This window comes from Strongylocentrotus purpuratus, unplaced genomic scaffold, assembly GCF_000002235.5.
Source record: "Strongylocentrotus purpuratus isolate Spur 01 unplaced genomic scaffold, Spur_5.0 spur5_scaffold_20, whole genome shotgun sequence".
Taxonomy (NCBI): domain Eukaryota; kingdom Metazoa; phylum Echinodermata; class Echinoidea; order Camarodonta; family Strongylocentrotidae; genus Strongylocentrotus; species Strongylocentrotus purpuratus.
The window spans coordinates 25,016,696-25,034,235 of record NW_022145606.1 but is presented as its reverse complement, the minus strand read 5'-3'; the positions used below and the strand labels follow the sequence as shown (position 1 = coordinate 25,034,235).

General features: G+C 37.3%; 1 protein-coding gene across 1 annotated transcript; it reads right to left on the bottom strand.

The window, feature by feature from the left end:
• Positions 1 to 1,542: 1,542 nt before the first annotated feature.
• On the bottom strand, positions 1,543 to 2,455 carry LOC592408 (prenylcysteine oxidase). Its single transcript, XM_030992572.1, is given in 2 exon segments — positions 1,543 to 2,332; positions 2,335 to 2,455. Coding segments are annotated over 2 exon segments (789 nt in total). The 5' UTR covers positions 2,446 to 2,455; the 3' UTR covers positions 1,543 to 1,654.
• Positions 2,456 to 17,540: the final 15,085 nt, after the last annotated feature.

The following is a 17,540-nucleotide window of genomic DNA, read 5'->3' as shown; positions in this document are numbered from 1 at the left end:
GCCTTCGGCCCCAGGTTTATAGGGTTGAATTTTTCGATATTGGACATTTAATTTTGTCGGTAATTGGTGGCTAGTTTTGTCGGTAATCGTAAGCCTCTACACCCCCCCCCCCCCCACTGAAAAAGGTCTAGCGACGCCCCTGTTCCCATTTCGAGTCTGGCCTTGTCGATCACATCAGATATTTCAGTGATTTACATATTATCTTGGAGCTTAATGAGTACATTAAAACAATATAAAGAATACATTTTTGTTTTTGATTGGTGATGACGAGAGTTCATTATAACAAGGAATTAAAAAAAAAATCCTCTGGCTCCTGTTTCAATGGTATGTAGATTTACATGTATCTAAGTTTAATTGAAGAGCATGTTGGCAACAAATAATTTAAAACATGGCCCCATCATATCACTAGTTCAACGTAAATTACACACATTTCTGTTAATAACATTTTGATGCTCTACAATGTACATCCACAAACACAAACATCTTTTGTGGAGAACAAGTTTTATATTGAACTGCATGATCATCATCTGGAAATGGGAAAGTCATAATTATCTATAAAATCAGGCATACTGCATAGATATTTTGCATGATTCCCTTTCAACAAGGAATGATATACGTTAATCATTCTTGACTTACTCTTAAGAGAATCCCCGCCCCCCCCCCCCCCCCCCCCCCCCCCCACTCCGTGAACAGAGGGATACCATGCGTGTTACCAACATGTTCGGTAAAGGGGTACTTTTCACGCAACAAGTCTGGGTCGTAGTACACAAAAATCCGGCCCGTATTGACTTTACACACCGGACATAGGGGGTGTTTTCAAAAGGAGGGAACATGCATACGCGTACCCTAAATAACACTGAGTGGGGGGGGGGGGGGAGAGAATCCCACCCACTTTTTGCAGAACTCTAGACTAGAGGAACAAGGGCCGGTATACAATTCATTACTTATCTAAAATCAGTTGTAGGCTTTCGAAAGTTAAATGCTTAGATAACTTAGGTATTCAATTGAAGCTTTTGGCTAAGACAGCTCCCTAGCTGACTTAAACGAATAATTTTGGACGCCTTGATTGGCAGGCATTGGTTTGTGTACGCAGTCATTATAAGCCACACACAATTTTACTTTCTTTATTTACTGTAATTTGTTAATTGCAGAATATTTTGGAATGATCATGAAATGTCACAATGCTTATCAGTCAGAATTTTGCCTGAAAGTTGGTTAACTAAAGTAAAATGCTCAGGTGCAATATAAAATGGGTTAAAGTTATAGAACAGTTTTGAAAACGCGCCCTTCTCAAAAGTGAAATGGAACCTCTTATTGATATATTTGGTAAGTTATTATATCTATTCGGACCGGATAGTTATCGCGTAGTCCCATATACATCTTTCTGTGTACAGTGCTTGTAACTTTACCAAGACTGGGCTAAATTTCTTATCATTTTGATCATTCCATAAACTTGCAGTACACACCAATACTTATATGCAAGATGATTAACCTTTTCTGATCGATTCCACAACATTTCTTTCACAATGTAATCGCATGAACAGAACTGGTCTATACCTTTAAGAGTCACATTACTTAACCAAGTCAAATGCTTAGTAAAAAACACTGACTTAATCCCGTACAGAATTAAATCCTGGCCAAGATAATGGTACATTCATAGTTCTTGCCTGACTTTAGATGCTCCCACTTTCATTTCAGGGGATTCCCCACTCCAGTACTGGTAGGCCAAGATGGCACTGTTTCTACTCCCTATGACAGCCATTTCCATGGCACTAGCAGCCCACTCGATGGCATTGTGGTAAAACAAGCCTTCCGCCAAAACAAACCCAGGGAAAGCCTTACGCTGGTGGTAATAGGGATACGCCAACCAATCGCGGTGCGTCGCTTCGGAATACGACTCGAACAATGCCTCCATCTGCGTATCGTTCAAGACACCGATTGAGAACACCTTGTAGAGTTGCCTGGATGCGTTGAACATGACAGGGTTATAGTCCACGGGGAAGTTCTTGGCGAGAGTTCTGAAGTTCAGAGGCACTTCCATGTTGGTGATGACCTGTCCTGGGAGCTCAACCGCGGACGAGACTCCGAAGGTGGATGCTCGTGGACGCCCCTCGATGAGAGTGGCAACCGTGTGGCGGTAGTCGCCTGTGAAGTTGGTGGTGATTGGATGATCGAAGCCTATGAAGTCGATACCTGAGAGATTGTCCTCTATGGGTGAAGCCATCATGACTATGTCAAAGACCTCACTCTTGAGACCTTTGACAACCTCGTTCCATGTGACTCTGAAGGCGGGCCTTCCAGCATTCTCACTGGCGACACATTCAACGGACTGTACCCGAGACTGCATAAGCGTTGTACCAGTCTATGAAACAGCTGTTCAGGCACGAGCTTGTTACCGCCCTCTATAGACCACAGACCAGGTACGGCTGCAGCTAGGGACACCATGCCTTGGGATGATAAGGAAAGCGAGAGGAGAGAGAGAGGGGGGGGGGGGGGGATCGGAAGTTGTTCAAATTTAAAGTTTGTAAATATTTTCTCTTGTTTAGATTACTGATATGAACATTGAAACTTATGATGACAACACTCATATATCGTCTCATTGTTTAATGTTGCCCAATTTATGTAAATGCCTTCTTAAATGTACACAGATCAAGATACTTTTCAAGAACTATAATGATAATCAAAGAATTAGAAAAATACAAACCATTCAAATATTACATCAACCATTTTGTTGAACTAAATTATATGTGCTTTTATCAACGCATTTTATTAAAATCAATGTAAAAATGCCAGAGAAAGAAGACTCAAGTGATCATAAACTGTTGATAGCATTGGAATAAACCCAATTCGTTCACTTGACATCTGCGAAGAATTTCCTCTAACTATAAAGACCTGAACCCGAGCAAATTTTAGAGAACTGTGCAATATCACATGAATCCATCTGAAATTGATTTTGATTTTGAATTTATTTAAGGATTTTTCTAAACACAATAATTGAATAAAAAAGAACATATTAAAGATACTATGTCCCTTTTGCAGCCAACCTCAAATTCTGTAGAACTTTGCAGGAATTATGAATATTTCATGTTTGTCCTATCTGTGAAATTCAAACGTTAGCAGTGTTCTAATATTCAAATTATCCAAGGAAACCCGTTTACTTGCTAGACTTCACTGCCATACACTATTGTCAGTATTGAGTGACTGACTGGCTTTTTCTCTTTTTTTTGGTAATAACATACATAAAATGTGCTGTAAAGGATTTTCCTACATCACTAACCTACTTCTTGTAATGGCCAAAATTAAACTGATTGAATCTTTGCGCAGCAAAAATTGTACGACCATGCGGTACAATGGTATGAAAATCAAGACTATTAATTATTGGCTCTATAGTTCCTAAGTCAATTTGACAACTAATAGTCGTTATTTTCCCACTTAAAGACATTTTCAAGCCCCATTCTTTTAAGAGGAGTTCTAAATTAGTATTATCTTTCAAATGCCATTGGAATTTAACCTTTTCGTTTGTTTGCCTGCAAAAGGGACGTAGTACCTTTAACGTGAAGTATACTACAATTATGCAAACAATAACTTCATGTCAACATGTGATTTACATTTATATATACATATAATAACGAACTTAATAGTTATTATGAATTTAAAGTATTATCCTAACTATCTATGGAAAAATTTCAGGAGACCATCATTCTAGTCACGCCTCGCTTATGATGGCAACCTCAAAAGAAAAGTCTCAATGTGAAATTGAATTGAAATTAAGGACTAATCGAAACTCTGGCAGATGAAATTCGACCCCAAAGAATGATACACCATGACAATCCACCGGAAAAGGGCACATAATGTGAGGTGAAGATTTGTGTGAAGTTTCCAGCCAAGCATAATTGGGAGTTAAACTCCACGAACGACTTAGCTGGAAGTCACACATTGAGTCAGTGACATCAAAAGCAGGGAGAACGCTTAGCTTCCTACAAATCAGGACATATGTCAAATAATACATGAAATAAGACTTGTTCCAAGGAACAGACAGAAATTGTCATCTTAACATGTTCATAGTGCATGGTGTGGTTCAGAACTTTCACCCTACCCCTGCTCCCTGTTGCAAAGGTAGTCCAACTACAAATTGTGCAAGGATGTCCCCCGAACACGTTGAGACGGAACGACCTTTTACAACACGCCGTGTTTCAAATCCCCTCAAATTGGGGTTTTGCCCCCTAGGTAATTCGCAGAGTAGATTGGATTGTACTTGGCTCGTTTTGTACTTTAGAATCGAGGACTATTTTTAGTGTAAGTTTTGATTGTTTGTGTAGACCAGTCAACATTTATATATTCAATGCATTCTCGTGAAATAAGCAATTGGTCATTGAATGTGTCCCAACATATTCTTGGCTCTTGCATGTAAAGTTTGAAGAGGTGGCCAAGGCATATTCACCAGCCTACACAGAATCATGGGTGTCACCAGATTTGACAGGCTAAGAAACACACACATACGAACACAACTTAACATGGAAGAAACCATCATCGACAGGGTTGCCACAAAAAGACTGAGATACTTTGGACATATCAACAGAATGAACTCAAAAAGATACCCCACATCCTTCTCAACGGAAATGTACATAGCAAACGCCCAAGGGGAAGACCAGCTAAGAGATGGACAGACTGCATCAAGGCGGACTGCACAAACAGACAAGTTGACTCCCTGACTAAAGCCACTAGGCTAATTAACAGAAGACAGGAAGATGTGGCAAGCCGTTGTGAAACAGAAGAGCCATCATATATCCCAGTGATGGTGTGGACGGCTTATTAAATTCAAGTAAGTCAAAGACACATAAATAACCGTCTGATAAAATATTATTGGGAATTCTTTAATAAAACTAGAGCCTGAAAGGTGGTCAGTGGAGCCAGACTCTGCAGAACACCCGTTTACATCAGAGACTGAAGATTTCGGTCAACCCCTGGTCACATGCTTAGTTGACCCGCTTCATAGAAAGTCAAAGTGTATGAAAAGTGGCTCATAATCCATGAGCATGCAATGTTTAATTCTGATATAATGACGTTAAATTGTATCTCAAATGAGGGTCTGTCTCCCAAGTTCAAATAGGCTACCAGAAATCCTGACAAAAGTCTCCGACAATTAATAGTCGAGACAGTCTCCTAAATACGAGATATTCTCCCATACTTTAACTGACTCTTAATGTTTATTATCCGTAAATATCCCGGTTAGTACAGTGACTATAATCTCGTTACATTTTCTATAATGATTAAAATGCTTTTAACATGGAAAAGTATCAGTATCGATATGTATCTCAGGAGAAAAGTTAATTGATTATCATCCATCTTTAAGTTATTGATTTTGAATAGGACCAGTATAATATGCATAAAGATTCAAAGATCATCTCAACCGTGATACATTGAGATATAATAAAAACAACAAAAATAAAATCACCTCCCAAACATTTCTAAAACAGACTAGGTTTTAATGATTCTCTATTTATTATTTTATTGATTATAGAATAATCAAAATGAGTATTCTCGTAAGAGACGAGTGCTTGACAAGTTTAAGTGAATACATTTTTTGGTAAACAAACTAAGTTAAGAAATGATGGTGGTTTAAACTAATTTACCTACATACCCTCTCAACATTGGCAGTTCGAGCAGTAGTGATTGAGATGAATACGAAAATAATAGTAATACTTACTTCTTGATTGATGAAGTAAGAGCCATACAAAAGTGTTTCTTGATAGGGCTATTATCAAGTAAATTTGAGAGTCAAGTTTGGGTCTTGCAAATACCATTAGCCTACGTAGGTTTTTAAGCAAGCAGTTCTGGCGTCATTGTATTTTTGGTTTGCCTGTAGATACAAAGTTTGGAAAATATCGTTGGATATTGTGTGAAAAAGCATATGTTTCAAGGTTGCAATTCCAGATACAAAAAAAAAAAACGCATTTATCTTACATAGTTTGGCATATTCTACTTCTGAATCATTACGTACCAAAATGTGTCAATCGCTATACATGCTCTAGATCTTTTGGAGGGGTGCCATATGATATAAATTCAACCATTTCTTAAATATTGAATTATAGGGATTGCTTAATATTATTTACCAACAAATATATATTGAAATACAAACAATGCTCAAACTCATGTGTATAAAAGTGTACCTGTTAACATTTCAAACAAGGTAATAAGTATATGTGGTAGACATGAAGTTCATATCCAGTTTATTTAATGACAGGTACATGTTAGATGTAAAAACTCAGATCTCCCTGTTGATACCTACTTTTTGGTCAGATTATGAAATAAAATGCTGCGTCCTTGATGAAGTGTATCAAAAAAGAAAAAGAAATGGAGATAGGAGTGATATATAGAACGGGAGGTTAGGATGGAGAGACAAAAAGAACACGAGAGATGAAAGGTCCACGGTTAGTTTATACGATCGATAAATACTACAGGGAGGCATGCAAATTCTATCGCACGCTGGCGCTGGCTGGCGCGCTTGTTGAGATATACTGTACTTTAATATATCTGCGCACGCGCACATTCATTTTCCACGTCACGGGCACAGGACTGGTATTTTCTAGTTCTGTGGTTATGAGTGGTGAATTTTGTGGACCATTGTGTTTTTCTTCGCAGACTAGATTGGACTATGCTTGGTTCGTTTTGTTCTTCAGAATCCAGGACTGATTTTTATCGTAAGTTTGATTATTTTCTAGACAAGTTTACATTCATAAAATTAAAAGCATTCTCGTGAAATATGACATTGGTCATTGGATGTGCCCAAACACGTTCTTTGCTCTTTGCATGTAAAATCTGAGGAGGTGGCCATGGCATATTCCCCAGCCTACACAGAAATAAAATTGTATTGGGAATTCTTTGATAAAACTAAAGCCTGAAAGGTGATTAGTAGAGCCCGACGTAGTCTCTGCAGAACAACCTCCGACTTCAGAGAATTAAGATTTTGGTCAACCCCAAGCCCCAGGCCAAGATGAGTTACTAGGAAGATAGTCAAAGTGAATGAAAAAATGACTCATATTTCACAAGAATGCGATGTCAAATTATAGAGATATTATGATGTTACATTGTACTAGTATCAAGTTACAAGTCGTGTGCAAATATAGTTCTGTAGATAATTTAATTTCCAACTAGATCTTACATTAAGACAAGTAAACTGCGTTCATTAGTAGAGCCAGGCGCAAGGTCGATCAGGAGACTCTCCTGGCTATTCGAGAGTCTCCCATATTAGAGACTTGCTTACAAAAGAGCTTAATAATCAATATCAACAACAAGACAATTTTTTCTCCAAAATCTTTGCCTCTCTTAGGTCAGAAAGCCCATTCTTTTGTATATGGATCAAAACGATAACAAAATGTTATGAAAACAAAAGTAGATGGTGGACTTTTGAGAAAGAAGGTCAAAAGGAATACATTTTAATGAGCAATATGCTCATCGTATTGATTTTAGCCAAGGCCCTTGGCTCAAGGGTATCTCTTTGCAGTAAATGTAATAAAGGAAATTTGTATGACAGATAAGAGACTTTCTCCCGAGTCCCAAATGGGCTACCAAACATCTTGACGAAAGTCTCTTTATGAATAGGAGACAGTCTTCCATATTTTAACCGTGCGCCTGTAATACTCGTACAAACATGACAAAAAACAACATTTCATTGTACTCGGGGGATGTTAGGGTCTTAATTATACTCCAATGCAGATTATAGTTCAAACGTAAACATATATCATGATTTGTTTATATTCTGTACATAAATAATTTTTGTTTTAACATTTATGGAAATTGAAAGAAAAGGAATCGACTAAAATCATGGAAAGTTATGGTAATTGAGTAGAGGTGTGGGTCATGTGTTGCTATGGAAATTGCGTAACTAGAGGGTACGTGCCCCCCCCCCCAACACACAAAATTAATAATAATGATGCATACCAAATAAAATAGAAAAACACGTGAGAGCGAAGGGAAATATAAAAAACAAAGGTAAATGCACGTGAAATAATATATATGATATAAGAAGATATCCTCGAAAATGTTTTTCAAAGATTTTGTGCCTACATCTCTAACAGATTTTAATAAAGAAAAGGTACGATTTGTTTTGATATCGGGTATTTAACCTATAAACCGAAACTGGCTCTCGATGATTATCTTACGTAAATATCCCTGTTATGATGCATATGCGTTTAACATGGTAAAACATCAGTATCGATAAGTGTCTTAGGAAAAAAGACACTTGATTATCATTCTTCCGAAAGTTATTGATTTTGAATAGGACCAGTATAATGGGCATAAAGATTTAAAGATCATCTCCATTATGGTATATTGAGATTTAATTAAAACAACAAAAATCAAATAACCTACAAAAACTGCTCGTAATCGAATATGTTTTATTGAGCCTCTGTTTATGATCTTATTGATTAAACGAGCATTCTTTTAAAAGACCACTCCTTGTCAAATTTGAGGTCCTGGGTTAAGTGAATCCATTTTTTCAACAAACTCAGTAAAAGAATGGTCGTTTAAAGCCCTTTGCTTTTATACGCTCTCAAAATTGATAGTTAGTATAGAAATGATAGTGTTGATACTGATAATAAATGTAATACTAACTTCGGGATTGATGAAGTATCAGCCTTGAACCAGTGTTTCCTGATAGGCATATTAATTTATTATCAAATAAATTTGATTGACAAGTTTGGGGCTTGCAAATACCAGAGGCCAACGTAAGTTTTTGCGCGAGCAGTTCTGTTGATATTGAATTTTGGTTTGCCTGTAAATATATAGGCTGGGAAAATATCGCTGGTTTTGTGTTAAAAACAGGTGTTTCAAGGTTGAAATTACAGATAATGAAGAACTATATTTATTTCACAACGTTTGGCGCATTCTAGTTCTAAATCAACATGTACGAGAATGTGTCAAACTCTATATTCATGCTGTAGTCCTTGATTGAGTGAATTCATTATTTTTCAACAAAATTAGTAAAACAGTGATGGTAGTTTCAAGCTCTTAGCTTGTATACGCTCTTAAAATCGATAGTTAGAGCAATAATGATAGTGATGACAATAATAATGAATGTAATAATAACTTCGAGATTGATGAAGTAACAGCCATAAAACAGTGTTTTTTATATGCCTATCAACTTATCATCAAATAAATTTAATTGTCAAGTTTGGGGATCGCAAATACCTTAGGCCTACGTTGTTGTTTTTTAAGCACACAGTTCTGTTGATATGGATTTTTGGTTTGCCTGTATATATATATAGGCTGGAGAAATATCGTTGGATATTGTATTCAAAGCACATGTTTCAAGGTTGAAATCACAGATACTGAATAACTACATTAATCTGACAGCGTAATATTTTGGCATATTCTAGTTCTAAATCAATATGTGCGAAAATGTGTCAAATTCTATACCTGCTCTAGTTTTGTCGGAGGGGCGACATATAATTTATACTCGACCATTTAATGTATATATTTAAATATAGGGATGGCTAAATACAAAAAATAAAAAATATATTTTTTCATGTATAATTATTCCTGTTAATATTTCCATAAAAAAGATTTAGTCAATGTGGTCGACAACAAATTCAAAATCAAGTTTATTCACTGAGGACATGTATTTTGTAATAGTTGGTAAAGTTTACTGAAGGCAAAATAGGGTCTATCCGACTATTACTAAAATAAACTAATAGTTGATAACGTATTAGTCGATACATTCATAACAGTGTGTATCTGTATCCTTTTCACTTTGAAAGGCAACATTTGTTTGTAAAGGGGTATGGGGTTATTTCCCGTCCTGGCTTGGTCAATCCGCCCCCTCAAATTTTGACCATCTAGTACAGCATTTTTCAAACAGGGTGCCGCAAGACATTTCTAGCAGAACCACGAGAAAATTCGGTTACATAACAAATATTAAATGAATAACTTCGGTTTCATGAAAACTGGAGATTAAAAACCTCGAGAGCTTGTAATTAAACGAGACAGTCGCTCGCAACATTTACAAAAGGGATCATTTAGCCAGCCATGTATATACCACCATATGTGACGAGGTGCACGAATGTACTTGTATTTGACATCGAGGTACCCTAATATTTCTTATATCTTTTCTACCAAAATTGCATTTGTACCACGCTCATTCGCCTTTCTCGCTTGCTACAGGAATATTCTGCGCAACGGTATAGCCGTACTCATAGTCAGGTATCGAGGTGACCGAATATTTGAGTTTTTATAATCGTGTATATTCCTCGGCGACGTGCCCGCATTCCAATATTTTGGTTTACCATATTACAAATTATTATATGGGGGCTCACTCGCAAAATTAACAATAAAATATGCCCGTGCCTGTGTATATCTTAAATTACGCGTGCCAGAGAAATGCAAAATTTATTTTCTTTGACCGATTGGATTTTTGGGGAAAACACTGATCTATTAGACTAGAGACTGGTGCCCCCCCCCCCTATGACTGAGCCCGCGCTACGCCACTGTCAGCCTTCCTACTTCACTATCACTACTTCTTATTCTTACTTAGTGTCACACACTTGCATGCAATTCAATACAAGTAATGGGACAGATAGATTTGGTCTTAGATTTCAGTTCGCCAGTAATGAGATCAAGAGATACACTATAAGCATTACAATTCTAAAAATGTTCAACATAAACTTTAAATATTCTTTTATTTCAGACAAGGTGGAATTTGCATTTCTGCCCTCTACTTCCTGTGCTTGTAATACGTGACTGAACTTTGTCGCTCACATCTCTCCTTCTTAGATCGCCTCTTCGACGGACTTCACTATGGCTAAAAAGGTAGAACTCGTACAGTTGCCCGAGAGTATGGAATGTCCCCTATGTCTCGCAACCTTCAAAGCCCCCACACTCCTAAGATGTGGACATACTTTCTGCAAGGTCTGTCTAGACAAATACGATGAACAGCACCGGGATCAAGAGTCCATGGAGTGTCCGTTTTGTAAGAAACGCACCAAGCTGGGGAGAAATAGAGTCGCAGGACTTGCACCCAATTTCTCTGTAAATGGCATCAAGGAGGATCTTAAGGGCAATGGCAAATCAGCTGTGTTTTGTTCCCTGCACAGTGAAGTATATAAAGATATTCTGTGTGAGGTTTGCAAGGAATTCATCTGTCTGACTTGTTTGTTTGATAAACATCAAGGTCACAGTTTTAAGAAGAAGGAAGAATTGAAAGCATATTTGAAAAAGAAAAGACAATCTCTCATTAAAAGAAGTGAGGAGAAAAAAGCGCAGATCAAAAAGTCTATTACCAATGCTGAACAACAAAAGACTGTTATGCATTCTCATCTGGAGAATCTAGATATGGAAATAAAGAATTCCTATCGTGAAAAGTTAGAGATTCTTCCGGGACATTATGAGCGACTATCAGTAGAAGTGGGCGACATCCGCAACAACTATGACGAGGTATTAGACAAAATCATTGCTCGCGAGAGAAAGACAATTCAGACATTGCAGAGCATTGATGTAAAGAGTGGTCTTATGGTACAAGAGGGCACTGCAAGTACTAGTACCTGTAAGTTTCCAGACTCTGAAGCAATAAAAACACTTTACATACAATTCCTAGGTCTGGAGAATGAATTAAAGAGAGCCGACCTTTTATACTCCCCATCCATAGCGTCTCACAAACAAACAGTCGAGAACTGGCAGTTTCGTCCAGCTGGTGAGAATCATCTTAACCTAGGTAATCTCGAGCAGGAAGCACCGCACACGGGACCGTATCATGTGCCCCCCTCAGTACCTACGATTTCTAATTTCGGAAGGTACCATGCACGTACGCCCATATCAGACCCTTCTTTTACAGCCAACATGAATACCCCCTTTAAACTAGCTAGCTCACGGTAGAGATAACGACTCGTGTTTTTTTTAAACTACAGGTCAAATTAAACCGACTCAAAAAGAAAATATAGACCTATATAAATATTAAACAAACAAAAAGTAATAGAACATGTAATAACAAATTAATTTTTTTGAATGTTTTTTTAATAATAATAATTGCTTCTTGAATAACGAAGGTCCGGCATAATTATAATACTATTAACTTTTATTTGATGATAATCATCCTGATTCTTCTTCCTTGCCGTCATCGATGAGCGTTTTTATTATTACTTTCATATTCCCGTTTTTTTTCTCCATTGCTCTATCATTATTTAATAAGCTTTCCTTCACACATCCTTCCTTGTTCATTATTTTTCCTCATTTTCCCCCTCGAAATTATTTATTTATCATTATTCATCATACTCATTCTTCTATGTCATCGGACGATATTATTTTATAAATTTATTTTTATTTATATATAAAGATCGACCTTATATTATAGTGTCATCATTATTACCTTTATCACTATTTCTCGTTACAATTGTTAATAATATTGATTCTGGTCACTGTGCATGCTTCTCGTTAGCCTTTTCTTGGCACCCTTGAAATAGTTCGTATCGAGGCGTTTCATGAACATTTTTTAATCCGTAAATTTGTTTTCATTATGAAAATGTAAATCGTGCCTAGACGAACACGAACACGTAGTACACACGCGTACGCACGTTCTTCTGCAAGCAGAGGTGACTGTTTTGTTGGAACAGGGACTTGATAGAGAAGGACTGGAATCAAGCCGGCGAAACCCTTGTAATTTATTCAACGCATTCGTAAGTTCTAACGCGTAACAATGGGATGTGTAACATTCCACTTGGCTTTGAAGTTCCATGCTCCGAACCGCGCTTTCACTGCGGGGACTTTCGGAAGCCAGGCACCAGTTTTACATTTATTACAAAATATTAAATTACCGGCAAAATTTCAGTGTAAATCAAAAACTTTGTATGGGGATTGCATTGGGAATAGTGCATCTAACACATTTCCAAATTTAGAACTCCGTCCTTCCTATAATTTGTGTGCCAGAGTTGGTAAATGAAAAATTACATCCTGACAAAAACTCAATAGTTTAGGATAATGCGCTAATTTGTGCATGTTTTAATGTCCCGTTATTTGATCCATGATTTACAATCTTCAATAACATTAGGTTTGCTAATGCGTGTTTTTGCGTGTTTTTTTGTATTTTTGAAGTTAAAAAAGGATGAAATTACAAGTTTGTGTTCGCTTGTTCTACTCTTTCCACATTCAACGATGGATGAAAAACCATTGTAAGGGAACAGTTGCTGTGATACCATTTGCTGATGTAGGAATTCTAAATCCTGAAATTTATGCGCTCTTGGCTCACCACCTGGTCAGCAGTTGCAGATTAGCGTTAAACTTTTCGGCGGCTTGGAGCATGGCCGGGTCAAAGGAGAGCGGCTTAATTCCAGTCCTTGTCTATCACGTCCCTGGTTGGAATGGGTGAAAAATAGTTACACAGTGTAAAGCAGGGCTCCCACTAAGCCGAGTTGGAGCCTCGAGTTGTGGCGAGCTGGCGCGATTGTATGGCAAGCCGTTTTATCATTAATACATATTTCTTGATATCACGAAATCGAATTCTTGTTATCACGAATTCAATTCTTGATGTCACGAATTCAATTCAAGAATTGGTTTCTTGATATCAAGAAATATGTTTTAATGATAAAACGGCTTGCCATACGATCGCGCCAGCTCGTCACAACTCGAGGCTCCAACGCGGCTAAGTTGGAGCCCTGCTTAAGAGTCCGACCCTCCGATTACGTAATGCGATTTAAAGGTCTGTGAATACATTACGAAACTGGCCTATTGGAGAGAAAGACTAGGCCACTATATAGACTGAGAAGAAGAAGAAGAAGAAGAAGAAGAAGAAGAAGTAGAAAAGAGCCGCCAACCAAAGGGAGAGAAAGAGAGAGAGAGAGGGGATATAATTAACATTTCTGAGAGAGGGAGAGAGAGAGACAGAGAGACAGAGACGAACACCCGGGGAATGGATCGAGAGACAGAGAAAGGGATTGAGAGAGAGGTGAGAGAGACAGAGAACTAGGGAAGGGAGAGATAGATAGAAAGGAGAGAAGAGAGAGGGGAGTGAGATTGAAGCAGGCAGCCTGAAAGAAGAAGAGTCGAAGAGAGAGATGGAAAGCAGCGCGAACGCTATCTTTGGAAAACAAGTGCTGGGTTAGGCCTTCTCTGCAGCACGCAAAGAAGAGGGGGTCTTTCAATACCCGACTTTATGGCCATTTAGTCGGGTTTCCGAGCAAAATGAAACAAATTTTTGTCTTCTGCAAAGAGAATGATGAAACATGATGCGTTCATTATATCGTATACAAAAGAGAAGGGATCCAGAATGTAGCCTTGAGGGACACCACACGCGTTAAAAGACTGGTGGCAGTACCATTGAACGAAACGTATTGTTCTGTTCGACAAGTAATCTTTAAACGAAGGGGGGGGGGGGAGGGGAGGGGGGTAAGAGGACATTTTTTTTTCTCGAAATTTGAAAATTTGACAGTTTGCACCGTTGGGGGAGGGGTAAGGTCAACTTTTTTAAGGTCAGCTATTGGTATAATTAAAAAAAAATTTAAAAAAATCCAAAGGGGGGGGGGGGTCCTCCAAAATACACACATAACAAATACCAAAGGGGGGGGGGGGGGTTGAACCCCCAAACACCCCCCACCCCCACGTACGCGCCTGTTGATATATATATATATACATGTACCACATAATATAGATGTAGGGCGAGTATTGCTTATTTCATATGGGTAATTGTGCTTCTTATATACTTGAAAGAGATCTGGACATACTCCTGTTGAAAACGATAAACTAAATACATGTTTACGAACTAAGATGGGGATACAATGAAGTACATAATTTGTTTAAGAAGCGTAGTGTTAATCCTACCATGACCGTGTGATCTACTGGAGTTGAGTGATTTTGTAATTAATTATTTCTGTAGAGTTTGTTTGGTTAAGCAGTACAGATTTATTGAAAGAACTTTGAGGGAAATGGGTAAAATCAACATTTGTATCATGAATGTCTTCTGCTAGTTGTGGGCCAATTTGACTAAAGAATTTATTGAACGAAGTAGGCAGTATTATGTGAATTGAGTATATCATTAGCATCTGGCATCAAATTACTGGCATCAAATTATTTTTGGATAGAGGCTAAGTTTTTCTTTCACATCGCCTCATTGACAACACACCGTATTGCTCGAACACTGGAGTTAACTTGACTTAATTGTTCGAATGATATTAATCAATTTATTGCGATATGTTCATATGGTCATTTTTTTGTGGTGGTTAAGTCTGTTGGGTTTTGCAGTTATATAATTTGTAAAGGTGGTTTCTTGTTCTGATTGATTTCATAATGCCTTTCCTAATCCGTAGGTTTCTTGAAATGTTAAAGCTTCGTTTTCCTCTGACAGGAGGAATATTTTTATCATAATAATATTGTAATTTACGATTGAAATGTTGTATGCATTATTCACATTTTGTTCATTCGAATATTTGTCCATTCTCCTTCTAATAAATCTTTTTAAAATGACACAATGTTACTTGTAGTATCTTTTCTATAAAGAAACCTTTGAGTTTTTGTTAATATAAACAAAATTAAACTGAGATATCACAAATATCTTGAGGTGGTCATTACAAATGGCAAGTTTGCAAGTGCTGATGCATTGTAAATGCATTACCAATGTTGATACTAGTAAAAATCATCAAAATGTGAAGGAAAAAAAAAAACTTTCATAAAAAGCAATGCCATGTGAACCGTCACTTACACATAATAGAAGTAATCAACCATTAATGAATTATAATCTTGAAAATATTGTGGTATAATTTTTATTTATCATAACAACTTTAAAAGACAGTATGAGAGTGTAAACAAATATTATTTCGGTATACAATACAACAACTATGAACCAACAAATTCTGAATTTCCAGAGTAATGTTATATTCACACGGTCAGCATTATAACGGCACAAGGAAATTCTAAATTTGGAGATGAATATATATTGAACAATGAATGATGCATGCAATAATATAACATTGGGGGGTACTTGCAAGTTTGTGCATTGCTCCTTTCGAGTTTGGCCTTGTCGATTTCATTCAGACTGCCCTCACATGAGATACGCGCAGCTAAGATACTGAAAGCAATATATACGAGCATGGAATAGAGGTGTGCATTTTTATTCATTTTTCTACACGTTTTACCGCTCAAAAAGAGTTCTTATATTGCACGCTCACGCACAGGGAGATGTGAGTTGGTCTAGCGGAACTTTCACTGGGTCAGCTCTCTGTCTTTGCCTACAAACTGGCCCAGTTCAAAACTGAGTCTCTTCTTTCGGATGGTGACGTAAAAGGTCGGTCCCCACATGTAAAATAATCGTATATGATTGATACACACACAATTACACACACACATTACAAAACTGAGTCTCTTCTTTCGGATGGTGACGTAAAAGGTCGGTCCCCACATGTAAAATAATCGTATATGATTGATACACACACAATTACACACACACATTACAAAACTGAGTCTCTTCTTTCGGATGGTGACGTAAAAGGTCGGTCCCCACATGTAAAATAATCGTATATGATTGATACACACACAATTACACACACACATTACAAAATGTTGAGTGTCACGTGATAGCTTCTCAGCCAATAGCATGCTCTCTAACAAATACACTATTTTACATAGAGACATGTTGTTAATCTATATATATTGGTAGGCCTATACAAGCTCAACACGTTATACTTGTTGAAGGTCAAGCTGTCAATGCATACTCAATAATTACTAATATTTTTTCAAGAAATATACAATCTATCCATGAGGTAGAATCATTAACTCTTATCCTGCCACAGGGCTAATCCCCCCAGTGCCAGATTTATAACGAGATAATCGGATTAACGCGATGGTACTAACAATAGCGCGTGCAAAACACTAGGCACAGTCCAATGGGCATGAACAATAACTGCCATTACGAATGCGTGCTAGCATGCAAGAAGCAGAGTAACAATAGCTTGCATGCAGCCTTATGGCAGGCTATGAGTTAATATCCTCGTTCATGAGGATTTAGTTTTTGTTGTTTAATTTAGTTTTGCTTTTCAATAAGACATGTTACATTGATAAATAATCATCTGCAAAACCTTTGAAAGTCCTTTCAACAATACTCCTTTTGTATCCATTCAAAGAACGTATTCCTCACATGTGGGTCATTTCATGAGGTTGGGGCAAAATAAGACAACGTACTTGTAGCATTATTACACATGAAATATGAAATCATCTGTTTGAGATATTTTTTAATCAATATGGTAGTGTGCTGCCACAATCATTCCTGTTTCAGTTTCACGTAGCTTTCCTTCAAAATCTTTGTGTAATATCCATTTCTTTTTTTACAGCATGATATGCACATAACATTTATTTCAGTTTACATGCACATCACATATACATGTATAATAATGATTCACCGTGGAGCTAAAATACTGCTTAACATAAATGAATATGCTTTTTATGCTAAACTCACTTTGAGCAAACATTGCTATGGTTAGTGTAAGACATAGTTTCCCACTTCTGTTATGTCACAAAAATTGCCCAAACCATGTGGAATGACCAATTTGTAACAGATATTTCAGTGA